Source organism: Rhagoletis zephyria, unplaced genomic scaffold (genome assembly GCF_001687245.7).
Source record: "Rhagoletis zephyria isolate East Lansing unplaced genomic scaffold, Rhagoletis_zephyria_1.1 Rzeph_scaffold_05326, whole genome shotgun sequence".
NCBI classification, from domain to species: domain Eukaryota; kingdom Metazoa; phylum Arthropoda; class Insecta; order Diptera; family Tephritidae; genus Rhagoletis; species Rhagoletis zephyria.
This window is the reverse complement of record NW_016162409.1, coordinates 10931-27554: the sequence shown is the minus strand read 5'-3', so window position 1 is coordinate 27554 and position 16624 is coordinate 10931. Positions and strand designations below refer to the sequence as shown.

The window sequence follows — 16624 nt, the reverse complement described above, 5'->3', positions numbered from 1 at the left end:
CATGATTCAATTTCAATTTTAGCCGATTTAATTAAATCACCGCCAGCGCAAACCATGCGGCAAACATCATCAATTCATCGGTAAATTCACACGCTCATCACGTTATCCTCTAAAAATACCAAATGTGCGGCTGCCAGCTGAGTGGTGTACGTGCGTGTGTTTGGTGAGTGTATGCTTGCTTGGATCGGCGCTATTGCTGACGGTCATTTGTGCTTTCGGCTGGCGCTCGAGGGGCCAAGTGGGTAGCGTGGCCGAGCGGTCTAAGGCGCTGGTTTAAGGCACCAGTCTCTTCGGGGGCGTGGGTTCGAATCCCACCGCTGCCAAATACATTTTTTTTTTAGTTTATAATTTGATTACAATATTTTTATTTTATCTTATTTTTAACTCCATTATTATTATCTACCGAACGTAGCAGCAGTAGAAGCTAACACTCATTTTATATATACATAAATATGTATGTACATGCAACCACGCGTGTGTGTGTGTAAATGCGTGTTCATATATTTAGATATACATATATGCAATCAGATTGCGCATGCATGTTGCACGTTGCAAACAAATAACCGCTGTTGCATTGCGTTCGGCCGTTGATTTCTCATGCTTCGCCGCTCGCGCTCCAATGCCCACCCCCCACCCACTGTACTCCCTCGCTAGCGTCATTACGATCAGCGCTGTCACTGGTGTCACATCACCAACTCGCTGCGACAGCATTTAAAACAGCGCATCGTCTGCCTGCTCGTCTCTCGACTTAGTCCCACCGCACCTCCCTCGCAAGCCATCCCACCAACGTCAATTGCTTTTTCATATAACCATACGACATACACATGTACACACATACATTCGCTTCGCATTAGATTTAATTTAATATTTGTCTCTTGTTCACTTGCCACTGCTTTTAAGTGGTCGCCATGTGAGTTGTAGTTGTATTTAGTTGCAATCTCAGTTGCTGCCGCATATTGCTGCAATCACGGCTGCCTGCCTGCCTGCCTGCCTGCCGATTAGCTGATCGCCTGCACGGCTTGCTGCGCTGCATGCATTGCAACAATTGTAGCAGTTTCGTATGTGGCGGCCGGTTACGAAACTCCAGAAAAACTTCCGCATTCATTTAAGATCTTTCTGTCATTGTGTTGTTTTTATTTCACGCTGCTGCTGTTGCAGTTGCATTGCCGCTGCGTTGCTATTATTAATGTCGGCTCCGGTTGCTGTTGATTTTTGTTACTTTGCTGTTGTTTTTCTCACTCTTTATGGAGCGCATAGACAGACAAACAAGCAGCACATTGACAACTTGCCGCCGCCACAAACAGCAACAACACTACAGAACTACTGTAACTGCCACATAATTTTGAGCCACGACTTCGGTGACAGCATTAGAGACACCGGCACTGGCTTTGAAACTGGCTACGACTTCTGTATATATGTATACTCCCATCATTAGCAGTCTGACAATATGAGCTAATTGGAGGCACTTACATATGTACTATATTTCATTATTCAAATTATGGATATAGGGGCTGTACATAAATAGTTTATTTGATATGCACACTATTTACAGAGTAAAAATAAAACTCATTTTCGTTGAATTTATATGTACAGGGACGTTTCAAGAAATTTGTTTGTGAGGGGAAAACAGGTGACATTCATGTATGCATACCTAATAAGTAGTAAAAACTCGTCTATAGCCTTTGAGCATACATACCTTTTACAAAGAAGGAATCAGGGCCCTTTAGAGAAAAATATGGATGGATTGCATGATTTGATTTCTATAATGTTTGGTTAGGGCCTTTGTGAAGTAAGGTAACGATATGTACATTAAGCATAAATAGACGACAGCATTTAACCGGATCAACTCGGGAATTAACTGCAGTTGATGCGGATTAAGTCCAAGTTAGTCCGGATCAACGCTGCCGTCTGTTTAAGCTTTTAGACTGCGTCACCAAAAAAAAAAATAAATTGCGGTTCTTCCGCCGAGATTACAAAGTATATTACATTTGAAGACGTCACCAAAATATTTCGGAAAAATATTAAGATCTACGTGAGCTGGCCCGATTTTAAAATACCTCCAAAATGGAGTTTTTTATGAAGAAAAATTGTTTCTTAAAGAACTTAAAAAAAATCACCTCAGATGACAAAGTAGTTTAAGCTTCTAAAATCTGCATAAAAATTTTTAAAAATTGTTTCAACGTAATAAAGAGATTTTTGGTGCCAGTTTTAACTTTTTTTTAAAGATTGGTATAAGAGAGACTTTAATAACTGGACCAAATCTATTCCGAATTAAACTTATGAGTTATCAGGGGAAAGGTATTTTCCAACTCTTTTTTGAGCGAGTTTTATTTCACAACAGAAAAATTAAACTCACAGCCATGGGCGTAGCCAGGTAGGGGCAGGGGGTGCTCGAGCCCCCCCTAACTTTCAAATTTTCCTTATATATATATAAAATAGTACCCTGAAATGCCAGCTTAATAGGGTCGAGCTTCCCCCCTAAATTTCATTCTGGCTACGCCGATGCTCACAGCATAAGTTTTATTTCCTGAACGAAAAATAAAACGAGTAAGTTTTATTTTTCGAGTGAAAATAAAACTCATGAATTAAATTTGATCAAAAAGATAAAAATCAAAGCATAAGAATTAAATAATAGGGCTGTTCAAGAGCTTGTGCATATGCTCTTACATTTGCATATTCGTTGCATTCGTAAATTCACAACAATAAAATACACCCGGTTGCGATGGCAGCAAGTATAAGAGCAAATCCCAGACCATTTCCGCAACATCTTGAACAGCCCTAATGATTTTTTGGTCGGCTTTTGCGGTAAGTGGCGCTGGGGTCCATCTATTCCAAAAAAATTTAGTTCGATATGTATTATTGACAAAAACATCGAAAAATCAGTAGTCTCAAACTTCGTAACCCTGATTAATCAGATCCTGAATAATTCCTGTTTACTTATAAAAACTGTATTGAAATCTGGGTAACTTTTTTCATAACTTTCGAGTTTGCTTTCAAAGCAACTGCAATTTTTTTTATAATGTAACACAATAGCGGTATTCTCGGAGTATTGCAAAGGATTGCANTGAAATCTGGGTAACTTTTTTCATAACTTTCGAGTTTGCTTTCAAAGCAACTGCAATTTTTTTATAATGTAACACAATAGCGGTATTCTCGGAGTATTGCAAAGGATTGCACCGTAAAAACCGGTTTTTATATGGGACAGCTTTGCAAACCGTGCACCGTGCAATGGCCGTGCAAGACTTCGAGAATACCCCTAAAACTGTTCTTATTAACACGAACGTAATGCCAAACTAGCACCTTACCATGTTGCTCATTGAAAAAAAAAAAATATATATACCTATGTGTGTATGCGCATAAATTTTGTTCTATGAACAGAATGTAGCACCAATTATTCAGGTTGCTGATTAATCAGGTTATGACCNAACCGTGCACCGTGCAATGGCCGTGCAAGACTTCGAGAATACCCCTAAAATTGTTCTTATTAACAAAAACGTAATGCCAAACTAGCACCTCACCATGTTGCTCATTGGAATAAAAAATATATACCTATGTATGTGTGTATGCGCATAAATTTTGTTCTATGAAAAGAATGTAGCACCAATTATTCAGGTTGCTGATTAATCAGTTTTCTGATTAATAAAATTAATTAGATTCTGATCAATTAAAATAGCAGCTATCAGCCCCTTTCCCTTTAGTCTTAAAATTAATTTTTAACTCTAAATAAATAATAATAATAATAAAATGTAATTAAACTATAGATCAATCACTTTGATTAATCAATCATTATTATTTTTTTATTAATTGATTAATCACGTTTCGATTAATCAGCTTATTCGATTAATTATTTAATCGGCCATCCCTAATTTAAATATATAATAAGTTAGAGGAAATGGCCATTTTATTAGGAAATTGCCTCAAATACATAACATATTAATCAACTATTCCTAAATTCTTAGAGGTTTTCCTCTTTGAGAGCGAATGCTTTCAAATTCTCGAAAAGGTACTGGCCGATTATTGGTTAATTTTTTACATGAACAAACCTGCTATCTGTTGTCCTGGCTCGACGTTAACACCTCAGAGCAAACTAAGGAGCCGCCATCTTGTTGTGCTTGCCTGCATAACACCAACCTCAGTTCCACCGGTAACCGAAACTCCACCACCGTTATTCCACCGGACACTTATTCCATGCAGAAGCAATGAAAAAGGTCGACAGCGCACAATGGTATTTCGTCGGAAATTTGGAATACTCAATTTTTATACATATTTGAATACTTTATTATTTTATTATAACTTTGTACAAATTTGTACAAAATAGAGAAAAAATCGGGGCAAAATTTCGGAATGATTTGTTCATCGGGCCGCTTTTTACAACCGTTTTAAGACGTATTTGAGGTTAAATTTTATGGGTTGTACATATAGATATTAAAAATATATGGACAAAATTTCGGAGTTATGCTTTAATATAAATCGATAGCGTCCATTTTTGGAGTTCATATACATACACCATTATTACAAACATATGGAAAAAAATTCAGAGTCATATATGTATTCATCGGTGCATTTTTATGGCATTTTTAATGCGTTTTGAGGTTAGGTACATATGGAAGGTGTGCTTTAAAATAAATCTATCACTCCTATTATTCATTTTTTTTCTTAATTTATATTTATAAATGTTACGTACGCAAAATTGGGAATCTGTTTGCTTCTAATTTTTTTCAAAAAATACAAATATGGGGCTGTACCACTGTAAGATGTCTCGCGGAGGGGGCAGCAAATAAGGAAAGCAAAACAAAATGAAAACGCATAAAATGCAGAGTCAACAAAGCAGGCACAACAACAACAAAGTGCCAGACACCCAAGCTGGTGGTCATTTAAAGCCATAGGCGCTGCCAAAGCTAAACGACATACCTGAAAGCAACGGCGTTGTGTGGACGACCTGTGAAACGCGCGGAAGAAAGCTGAAAGCAAACAGACAAAATAAAGCGAAAGAAAGGCAGCAGAGTCAAAAAGTTAACACACACGAGCAACGGTAGTTTGAGTACACCGGATTGCTGGGTGTTGCGATGAGAAGGCGATGAGTTCGGGGGGGGGCAGCAAACATTGTACGACGAACAAACGGACAACGGGTTATTATGCAAGCAATCACAGCATACGCAAGACACTCTTGACCGAGTTTTTGCCGGATTAACGGTACATGGCCAAGAACGAGTTCTGTACGGTTGATTGTTCGTGCTTCTAACGGCTGTGAGAACACAAATTGCAACAACAACAACAACACCAACAATAACAGTAACGCAGAAGCAGCAACGCGCATTTTTAGAGTAGAGTAGTAAAGGTAAAGTAAACTAAAGTTAAGTTAAGTAAACTAAAATACTATTTAACACCAAATCAATCAGCAATCTGATAGCATGAAGGAAAAATTAAAGATGGAATTCAAACTTAACTTTTTTTTAAAGTATCTACAGAAGCATAAACTTTTAATTTCTTTTTCAACTATGTGCCGCCCATTGCGGCCGAAATCCAAAAGTAAGGCCGAAATTGGAGAAGAAAAGTTTCTATATAGGACTTTTTCATCATTAAGTTGGTTAAAGAGTTCCTCCAAGAAGCGAAAACCCTTCACAGAAACCGCCTGTACCCAAAATCCCCTCCTTATTTTCAGTCTAAATGTGGTTTTCGCCCAAGCACAACATTATGGTAGATTCAAAAGGAAAAGTTATAAACGTGTAAGGCTAGCAAAATACGTAAAAAATTTTGTGAATATCAACACTGCAACAGATTTTTTTTAGTAGTAGAAATACATATAATGGTATTTTTGTTTTTGTTTTGTTAACAAAATTTGAGTTGTTAAATGAAACAGTAAAAATACGCTGTTAGATGCTGCCTTTAGAAAAGTATTAAATACTGAATAAAATAAAATTCAGCTGCAGAAATCTGTCGCTGGCATTTTATTGTATTTTTTTTTAAACACGCTTACACATACTTGTAAAAATTTCGAGCTTTTCAATTAGATTTCACAGAAAGATTTTGAGTACGCGATTTGGTAGCCCATTTAATTTAAGTATAACAAAGTTCAAGTTTGAAGTGGCTGGGACTTACGGTTAATTTTTGGAATTTCGTTTGTTGAAGTGTTGCTCATTTTCTTCATATCATTGAACATACTTTTTGCTGACAGCATACAATTTATGCTTTGTGCTTTGGTGCTTTTAACCACCTACCGACATGTATTTGGACCCACTGAATCGGAATCTGAAGTCAGTTTGACTCGTTCAGCTCCTAATTTTCGAGTTAATTGCGGAAATAATAAAAGTAACAAAAAAAATCGCAATTTAATCGAAATTTAGGAGGTGTACGAGTCTAACTGACTTCAGGTTCAAAATGCACTTTTTTATATTTTTAAGTTATTTATTTAATTTAAATGAAGAACGCATCAACACATTAGAAACTGAAAATTTTACAAAATTCGCAATTATTCGTAAATGAGAGCCAATCTGAAAACACAGAGGACATATCCGGGCTCACCGATCTAAATATGCCCTAGAAATATGAATGCCGTTTTTGAAATTTTCTGGAGTAGGTTTTTTGTGGACCTATGGCATTCTATGGATAAATATTTATGGAAATCGCTTTTTTTCTGATAAGAAATAGAGTATATTCGATTAAGAATGCCCACGATTTAGCTTTCACATATTCCATGTATTCTGATTTGATGTTGCCTTTTTCACCTTTTCTACCTTTAAAAAAGTGATTATAACGCGGAAAAGCCCTTATTCCGCACGTTTAGTACATTCAAGGCTTTTCCTGGCGATAATCGAATGAAAATGCTGCCAGAAAACTTCAAAGTGCATCTTGTGGTTCAATGTTACTGCAACTATAGAGATTCAAGTTTTGTGAGTTAAAAACTCGGAAGTAGAAAATAGTCAAAGATTCAAAGTACAAATTTTTCATATAATGAAATTAGTTCATAGTTTTTCTCTTTTTACTCGTAATACAAACATTTCTAAAATAAATGTATTTCTTGATTATTTTTCGGTTTTGGGGTTTTTTAGTGCCTTCTTTTGTCCTTTTTGCGATTTCTAGTGCCTTTTCCTGCCTTTCGCGTTTCAGAAAAGCCGTAAAATAAACAAGTAAAAAAGTCCAAGTTCGGGAGGAGCCGAATATTAGATACATATAGGTTTTTTCACCTTTCCGAAAGCTACCGCTACATGGTAAGCAGGGGTGGATTTAGCTCTATTTCAAATATCTTCGATAAACTTATATAGTTATATGTGGGCGGTATCGCGCCAAAATTACTACTTTTCCAAAATTCCATGATAACGTTACTTCTTAAATTTCGAAATATCGAAGTTTCAAGCATTTCTATAAAGTGGGTCTAATTTTAGTCCTAATCCAATAATTTTCAGCGTTTTTCTTTTATGTGGCAAGCACAATAATTATTCCGAGTTTGTTACAAATTGCTCGAACTGTTACTGAGATACGCATATAGGGTCATAAGTGGGCGGTGCCACGCCCAGTTTTTCAAAATGTTATCATAAGCGTATTTTGTGCTAAAGAATTATTGCAAACATCAATTTTGAATGAATTAGCTTCAGTATTTACTGATTTATCGAAGATTTCGTATTTCTCTAAACTATCGTATGTATCTGAAGACAAGCGAACATTTCTGTTGACTTCGGAACCTTACTATGTTTTACATAAGGCCAGATTGTCGGTTGTTTTGACTAACATGAAAATGTCCTTACCACGTTTGCGTGGGTACCTAGGCATGTGCTTTCGCATATATTGGAATTTATAATAGCTATATGAATATTAAATAATCAAATTTATCAGCTTAACGCAATTTTATAATTTTTATCTTCCAACTAAATTTCTGACTAGGGAACACCCCCGTAGATTCAGTTGAATCTGGTTCAAGAGCACTGTGATCTAAATGTATACGATTTGCTCACAAAAAATGTAAGCAGTGGAGGTAGCTTGATGTAGTGTAGTTGATGCGGTTCGAATGCGCTCGCTAGGAATTTGAAGGTCTAGCCCTTTGGAAAGCATACTTACTTATGTACATGTGTGTGAGTGTTGCACTATATCGATGGCTGAGTGGAAGATCGACCTACATATATCGGCAGCCAGTTTAAAAACACCCTATCTCAGAAAATTTTTCAAGAACGGCCTCCTTCAGAATTTGATTGAAAAACAACTTATCTCAGTATTTGGTCGAATAACGCTCTATCTCAGAATTCTGTTCAAAAGGGCCCTTTCTCATACGAAAACACATTGAAAATAAGCTGAGATAGGGCGTTTTTGAATCGACAGCTGAGATAGGGCGTTCTGCAACCAAATTCTGAGATAGGCCGTTTTTCAATGAAATTCTGAAATAGGGCGTTCTTGAAAAGTTTTCTGAGATAGAGCGTTGTTGAGAAATTTTCTGAGATAGGGCGTTTTCGAACTGGCTGCCGAGATAGGTCGATCTGCCACTCAGCCTTCGATATGTCAATCGACATGTTTGCTGGTGCCATCGCCTTCATCGCTTGTAAGATTACTCACATATCACAGTACAAAATTTCAAAAGTATATAATATCGTCGATAGTTTTGCAAAACCGCCCATCGACCAATTGCAAATCCTGCTAACTTACGGCATTCAAATTTTACAGGAGAGCGAAAAAATGGTTTATTCTTTGCCTTGATAGACGCTATTTTCTCTAGCAATTATTTTACAAATCCGTTCTGTTAATAATAAGATTTTTATGCATAAATCTCGATGCCTGGATTTCAGGGATATCACAATTTTGACGCAGCGGCGATTTAGGCGGTTTTGCAACTGGTCGATAGGCGGTTTTGTAAAAACATTGTCGATATAATCAACTTTTTATATTCGATTAAAATCGATGTAGCATATCGACGGTACTTTGACAAAACCTCGTATCTCAGNCGATTTAGGCGGTTTTGCAACTGGTCGATAGGCGGTTTTGTAAAAACATTGTCGATATAATCAACTTTTTATATTCGATTAAAATCGATGTAGCATATAACTCACTACTACTTCGTATCTCGTAAAATTTATTCAAAATAGGCCTTAAAATACTACAATTCATTATCAGCCCAATTCTGAACTCTCCCGAGAAAAAAATCCTCCAATAGTTAACTCCCAGGGAGTAGCATTTCCCCCGAGAATTGGGGAGGAGAAAAATCGAATTTCGACAGAGCTGTTTGACACCTTTTTGACAGCTCAACTCCGTCATGATAGGAGGAAAGGGAAAGGAGAAAAACTCCCGTGGAATTTCTGTTCAGAATCGGCCTGTATATATTATTCTTAATTAACTAAAAAGTAGTTAATCTTTAATGCTCAGTAAAAAAAAAGTTATGAAAATGCTTTTCTGTTTTTAATAGGGCGTTTTTTGTTAGACAGTGTTTTGAGATACGAGTTTTTGTCAATGTACCATCGCTATGTGTATAGTGAAAATAAAAAAAATGATTTTTTTTTTTATGAAGTTAAAATCATGTGTTGTTTGGTGTTAAAAGGGCTTGAAATGAGTAGCTCAATTTGTTGATATGGGATGTAGCACTGGCACAACTGAGGGGGCATGGCTGTGGGACCAAATTACTGAAACTGAATTGGACAGATGTTAGACAGATATACATAGACAGATAGATATGTACGTACTAGTGTGTCAAGGTCACAGCTGATCCAACAAGAAAAAAAAACAGATGGGGAGGGATGACTCCACTTGAACTGACCTGAATTCTTTCCGTCTCTCCAAGGCATGAACAAATTTTGCTTATGTCGTTGTAAGCAATGTAGTAGGTTACAGATGCTTGTAAACGCAAACGAAAATATAAAAAAATAATCATCCGTACAGATCTAATCCGATTCCCATTGTCACAACAAGGCAGTGTGAAGATGGTGTGAAAGTTTAGACTCGAGCGAAGGGTATCTGTCGGACCGGAATAGGCATGTATCCCGAGGCATCGAATCGGATTAGATCCGTGGGGATGGCATCCGCCATTAGCGAAATACATTTGGATATATATTCAATCAAAGTTCCGTAAAATTTGGTAATTTGTTTTTCAATTTGGCAACTTTTTAGTTGGGTTCTACATGTCACATAGGTCAATACAGGATCGTTCTGACCAGGGATAGAAAATCGAAATTTTAAATTGTACCTAATTTGACAATGGAAATGTACCTAAAAATCAGATCACTATTTTGTTAACTTTTTTTATTGTTTTCAGACAATCGGTAACAATTTAATAAATGTATACATTATTTGCATTAATAGGAATGTGATTAATATGTATATCAATCAGTATAGTTGAATTATTATTCATAACAATTCAATAAGGATACATATAAGGTTGTGGATCGTCACACCTTTTTATGTACATATCGACGGCTGAACGGAAGATCGACATTTCTAGGCAACCGGTTCGAAAACGCCCTATCTCAGAAATTTTTCAAGAACGACCTATTTTTTCCGAAACTGTTATCTTTTTCTTGTGATTTTGGTAAGAAATCAAAAAATGTTGTGGCAACACTGGTAGGAATATGATATGTATGTATATTGTGGAAAATCGTTCCACAATACATTCCGGTAATGCAGTTTGAGAATCTCTATAGAACTGCATTAGAAAAGTACATTTTTGGTGACTACCTTTTTAAACAAAATTTATATTTTGGCAATTCCTGACTTTTCGTTTGTGATTATATTACGTAGTGGTTAAGTAGAGTAACAAAGTTACATATCTACATACATGCATTGCGGTTATAAGTACAATTTGATTAAGTTTCAATTGGAAAATGCTGTACACATTCTGCATAAATGCAAACCTCAAATGGACGGTTAAATTTACAAATGTGTTTTTGCCAATGCCACGATCGGTGCAGCAGTAGGCATTTTAGGGAATACACAAGCACTGGCAGCAACGTCAATGTGCGTATATTTGATTGGCAAGCTCGACTCCAAGCCATGTTTGTCCAAACCGGTGACTTGAATGAGAAAAGCGGCTGGAATCTAAAATAAAAGCAAATTAAATCGATAAATATTCGTTTAGCACACTTCGATAGTCATTTACCTGATGTCCTCTGGGCGTGCGTGTTGAAGGGGCATTATTGGCCTGTACAATATCTTCTCCAATCACTTTACCCTTATTGAAATCGAAATCATCTGGACGTAGCACAGACACCTCGAAAGGCTCGCCAAAGGATTGGCCAACCTCTTGCAACAAGCGCGCATGGCCAGCTTTTTGTGCTACACTATTGTCAATGGCAATGGAGTAACCATCCCCAGCTGAAATACAAGCATGACCAGTGAGGGTCGCTATAGTGAAAAGATGGGGGTCAGGTAGTTTGCGTTCGATAGCTATCTCTTTCATACGGCACAACGCGTCCGCCATACACATGCGCCCTTCAGCATCAGTATTACCAACGCGTATGCGCACACCAGCACGGGAGGTGTGAATCTCATCGGATACGTACGATTCCTCACCCACTGAATTGCGTACCATACAGAGTGCAGCCATGACGTGTACATCAGCAGGCTTTTGCTCATTGACAATCTGCATATAAAGCGGTTCCAGTACGATTAGTTGCAGTAAACAAAAGAAATGCTGACATTACCTGCATGAACCCTGCGACAGCAGCTGCACCACACTTATCACGTGACATGCCAGCCATTACACCACCAGCCTTGATATCAGCACCACCAGTATCGTAGGTGACGCCCTTACCCACTAGCATGAGTGTTTTGGATGCCGGCTGTGGCGGCACATACTCCAAGAAGATAATGCGACCGCGATGGCGTTTTACTTGGTTTGCAGCGCGATTGACAGCGGCAAATAACGGATAATCCTCTTGCAAAACGTTTAAATCGCTAATTACTTCCTTCTTCAGCGAGGAGAGCACATTGTTAACGTAGTCTTCTACGCGCGGTGGCGCCATACGCTCTGGATCGCCAACGCCTAAGAAAGCAAATAGTCATTTAGTATTTTGTTGCATACTTTTAGGCATTTTGGTAAATATAAAAACTGTACACGCCCATACAACTAGCAGCATTGCCAATTGACGGAAGCAATGTGGAAGTAAATTCCACACCATTTCTTTGTCTTTTTTTCCGCGTAGTTTAAAAAATAAAATAAAATAGAGAACTAACTTTCTCTCACGGACTCACCAATATCACGGGCAACCATTCGACCAGATTCTAAGACCAAGGCTTCCTTTAAAATATCTTCAGCATTAGGTTTGGAAATCAGCACAGATAACTCCTTAATTTGCTTGGCATGTGCAGGGACATCCTCTCGCAGTTGAATTGGCTGCAAATTACAAAGTTTATAGATTTCCAACTTCAAATTCTGTACACTGATACTTACAACATATAATTGATCCAAAGCACCTAGCACAGTACAAAGTTCAGCATTGGAGAAGCGGTGACTTGTGGGCACGATCAACATGGGCGACTTGAAGCCAGCCTACAAAATGAGATAAGTTATAAAAAATTTGATACAAAAGTATCTACATACATCTTGTTACTTAAAAATGTATCACTTTATTTCACCTTAATTGCTCGTTCCAACGACTTAGCTGCCGCTTTTTGGTACGTCCGCACATCATGATAATCTGTCAATTCTTGTACTGGTGAATAAACTATGGGCAAGTCCAACTTTTGCGATTTGAAGCAGGAAACCACACTATCGAATGCCTTATCAAATGCTCGAAACTCGCTAAATTGCTCCGCCAACTCCGCCGGCACTTGGCGATCGATAATACAGACTACATCACAGCTGGACTTTTGAATCAGCTTTGCAATTTTGACGCTGCAAGGAAGCAATCTGATAGCATGGGAGAAAAGTTAAAGATGGCATTCAATTATCCAATTTTTTAAGTTCAAGGTGAAAGAAGTTTAGAAACACAATCCACAATACTTCTACATGTAGCGATAGCATGGTGAAACCTATAAATACTTATTAATATAGCGCACATGTACCAACATACATACATATGTACGTATATGCAGCAAGTGGACGTTTTTATCAAACCAATCAACACTTTATTGTGCGAAATGTTCCATTTGTGTTTTATTTATGTATGTATGTATGTAGATATGCATAGCATTTACAATTAAAGGCTTTTTTGCACATACTCATTTCCTCATGTAAATACATATATGTATATGTACATATGTAGGTATAAGTCATAAACAATAAACCTTTATATGCCATGCCGTATATTCTATAGTATAATTTATGAGCACAAATGAAATGCTACTGATTACCTTATCAGTCCAGAAAGGAGGCGTAAAGCGAATTATTAAAACCAACAGAGACACACACGCATGTCATGCATGCATGAGAAAAATATGTATGTATGTACATACATATATCTCGAATTGGCATACATATGTATGTATGTGCATATATTTTTAAGCATTCGCATATTTGTGCAGGTGTTTATTATTACAAAGTATGATCATACATATTTTACACTGCTTTAAACTTCGACTGAACCAATTTTGGTTACTTTAAGTTCAATACTTGGCAGTATTAAAACTAATTAATCCCACGTGAACGTTTTTATAACATTGAAACGTTAAAGATACCTTTGGCAAAAATGTTGAAATGCATTTAAATGTGGACATAAAATAAAGTGATTCGAACATCTACATTGAATATGTTCGCATCCGTTTAGAGTACCTTAAAAAATTCGTGTGATTTTTCTTATGTTTTAGCTTATGGCGTTTTCTTATTTACAACAAAATTGTGTCTAAATTTTATTGAAGAAATACATACATACATATATAATAAGTATATGAGCATTAGATTCTTGAAAGTGGCAATTTAAAAAAATTTTATAGAAGAAAATGCCTTTCACTATTGCGCGCTCTTTCTTGAGATGTGTATACTATGCTTTATACAATGATTTTATGAAAATAGAGGTAAACCGATTATTTGCTGAAGCCACTGTATATATTTAAAAATACATAAATAAATGCTGAATGGAATGTCTGACTGAGTTTACATCTTATAAAATCTAATCTTATCTGCACTTAGTCAGTTCACATGGCAGCACTTAGTTGATATAGAATTTTTACTAAGGAGTTGGATTTTTTAATCTTTGGGTAATCAAGAATGCAGATATGGATATTAGCGTGGGCCGAAAATCCGCTTTTTAGAATTTTGATTGGTAATAGCAAAAATATATCGATGGCTGAGTGGAAGATCGACCTATCTCGGCAGCCAGTTCGAAAGCGCTCTATCTCAAAAAACTTTTCAAGAACGCCCTATTTCAGAATTTAATTGAAAAACACCCTATCTCAAAATTCGGTTCAAAAAAGCCCTATCTCACTTCAAAATGTATTGAAAATATGCTGATATAGGGCGGTTTTGAATCGGCAGCTGAGATAGGGCGTTTTTGAAACGAGTTCTGAAATAGGGCGTTCTTGAAAAGTTTTTTTAGATAGAGCGTTTTCGAACTGGCTGCCGAGATAGGTCGATCTTCCACTCAGCCATCGATATATTTTTGCTATTACCAATCAAAATTCTAAAAAGCGGATTTTCGGCCCACGCTAATATCCATATCTGCATTCTTGATTACCCAAAGATTAAAAAATCCAACTCCTTAGTAAAAATTCTATATCAACTAAGTGCTGCCATGTGAACTGACTAAGTGCAGATAAGATTAGATTTTATAAGATGTAAACTCAGTCAGACATTCCATTCAGCATTTATTTATGTATTTTTAAATATATACAGTGGCTTCAGCAAATAATCGGTTTACCTCTATTTTCATAAAATCATTGTATAAAGCATAGTATACACATCTCAAGAAAGAGCGCGCAATAGTGAAAGGCATTTTCTTCTATAAAATTTTTTTAAATTGCCACTTTCAAGAATCTAATGCTCATATACTTATTATATATGTATGTATGTATTTCTTCAATAAAATTTAGACACAATTTTGTTGTAAATAAGAAAACGCCATAAGCTAAAACATAAGAAAAATCACACGAATTTTTTAAGGTACTCTAAACGGATGCGAACATATTCAATGTAGATGTTCGAATCACTTTATTTTATGTCCACATTTAAATGCATTTCAACATTTTTGCCAAAGGTATCTTTAACGTTTCAATGTTATAAAAACGTTCACGTGGGATTAATTAGTTTTAATACTGCCAAGTATTGAACTTAAAGTAACCAAAATTGGTTCAGTCGAAGTTTAAAGCAGTGTAAAATATGTATGATCATACTTTGTAATAATAAACACCTGCACAAATATGCGAATGCTTAAAAATATATGCACATACATACATATGTATGCCAATTCGAGATATATGTATGTACATACATACATATTTTTCTCATGCATGCATGACATGCGTGTGTGTCTCTGTTGGTTTTAATAATTCGCTTTACGCCTCCTTTCTGGACTGATAAGGTAATCAGTAGCATTTCATTTGTGCTCATAAATTATACTATAGAATATACGGCATGGCATATAAAGGTTTATTGTTTATGACTTATACCTACATATGTACATATACATATATGTATTTACATGAGGAAATGAGTATGTGCAAAAAAGCCTTTAATTGTAAATGCTATGCATATCTACATACATACATACATAAATAAAACACAAATGGAACATTTCGCACAATAAAGTGTTGATTGGTTTGATAAAAACGTCCACTTGCTGCATATACGTACATATGTATGTATGTTGGTACATGTGCGCTATATTAATAAGTATTTATAGGTTTCACCATGCTATCGCTACATGTAGAAGTATTGTGGATTGTGTTTCTAAACTTCTTTCACCTTGAACTTAAAAAATTGGATAATTGAATGCCATCTTTAACTTTTCTCCCATGCTATCAGATTGCTTCCTTGCAGCGTCAAAATTGCAAAGCTGATTCAAAAGTCCAGCTGTGATGTAGTCTGTATTATCGATCGCCAAGTGCCGGCGGAGTTGGCGGAGCAATTTAGCGAGTTTCGAGCATTTGATAAGGCATTCGATAGTGTGGTTTCCTGCTTCAAATCGCAAAAGTTGGACTTGCCCATAGTTTATTCACCAGTACAAGAATTGACAGATTATCATGATGTGCGGACGTACCAAAAAGCGGCAGCTAAGTCGTTGGAACGAGCAATTAAGGTGAAATAAAGTGATACATTTTTAAGTAACAAGATGTATGTAGATACTTTTGTATCAAATTTTTTATAACTTATCTCATTTTGTAGGCTGGCTTCAAGTCGCCCATGTTGATCGTGCCCACAAGTCACCGCTTCTCCAATGCTGAACTTTGTACTGTGCTAGGTGCTTTGGATCAATTATATGTTGTAAGTATCAGTGTACAGAATTTGAAGTTGGAAATCTATAAACTTTGTAATTTGCAGCCAATTCAACTGCGAGAGGATGTCCCTGCACATGCCAAGCAAATTAAGGAGTTATCTGTGCTGATTTCCAAACCTAATGCTGAAGATATTTTAAAGGAAGCCTTGGTCTTAGAATCTGGTCGAATGGTTGCCCGTGATATTGGTGAGTCCGTGAGAGAAAGTTAGTTCTCTATTTTATTTTATTTTTTAAACTACGCGGAAAAAAAGACAAAGAAATGGTGTGGAATTTACTTCCACATT

General features: G+C 36.5%; 1 protein-coding gene, 1 long non-coding RNA gene and 1 other non-coding gene across 3 annotated transcripts; 2 read left to right on the top strand and 1 right to left on the bottom strand.

Moving 5' to 3' along the window:
- The first annotated feature begins 241 nt into the window (after nt 1-241).
- On the top strand, nt 242-323 carry TRNAL-AAG (transfer RNA leucine (anticodon AAG)). The gene has a single exon. It is a non-coding gene; the product is annotated as a tRNA-Leu (tRNA).
- Nucleotides 324-10644: 10321 nt separating this feature from the next.
- Nucleotides 10645-12934, bottom strand: LOC108371950 (putative aminopeptidase W07G4.4). Its single transcript, XM_017627569.1, has 7 exons — nt 12900-12934; nt 12547-12820; nt 12362-12460; nt 12163-12304; nt 11613-11953; nt 11069-11551; nt 10645-11007 (listed from the first exon to the last, which is right to left on the bottom strand). Exons 1-7 carry the CDS (start codon nt 12932-12934, stop codon nt 10843-10845), a joined length of 1539 nt encoding a protein of 512 aa, XP_017483058.1. The 3' UTR covers nt 10645-10842.
- A 2914-nt stretch (nt 12935-15848) lies between these two features.
- On the top strand, nt 15849-16542 carry LOC108371951 (uncharacterized). Its single transcript, XR_001848800.1, has 3 exons — nt 15849-16142; nt 16229-16327; nt 16385-16542. It is a non-coding gene; the product is annotated as an uncharacterized LOC108371951 (long non-coding RNA).
- Nucleotides 16543-16624: the final 82 nt, after the last annotated feature.

Coding starts and splice junctions, on each gene's coding strand:
- LOC108371950 (XM_017627569.1), bottom strand. CDS start 12,934: ATGCTATCGCTACATGTAGAAGTATTGTGGATTGT. Junction 12,461..12,546: donor CGTTGGAACGAGCAATTAAG/GTGAAATAAAGT, acceptor CTCATTTTGTAG/GCTGGCTTCAAGTCGCCCAT. Junction 11,954..12,162: donor AATGGTTGCCCGTGATATTG/GTGAGTCCGTGA, acceptor TTGCTTTCTTAG/GCGTTGGCGATCCAGAGCGT.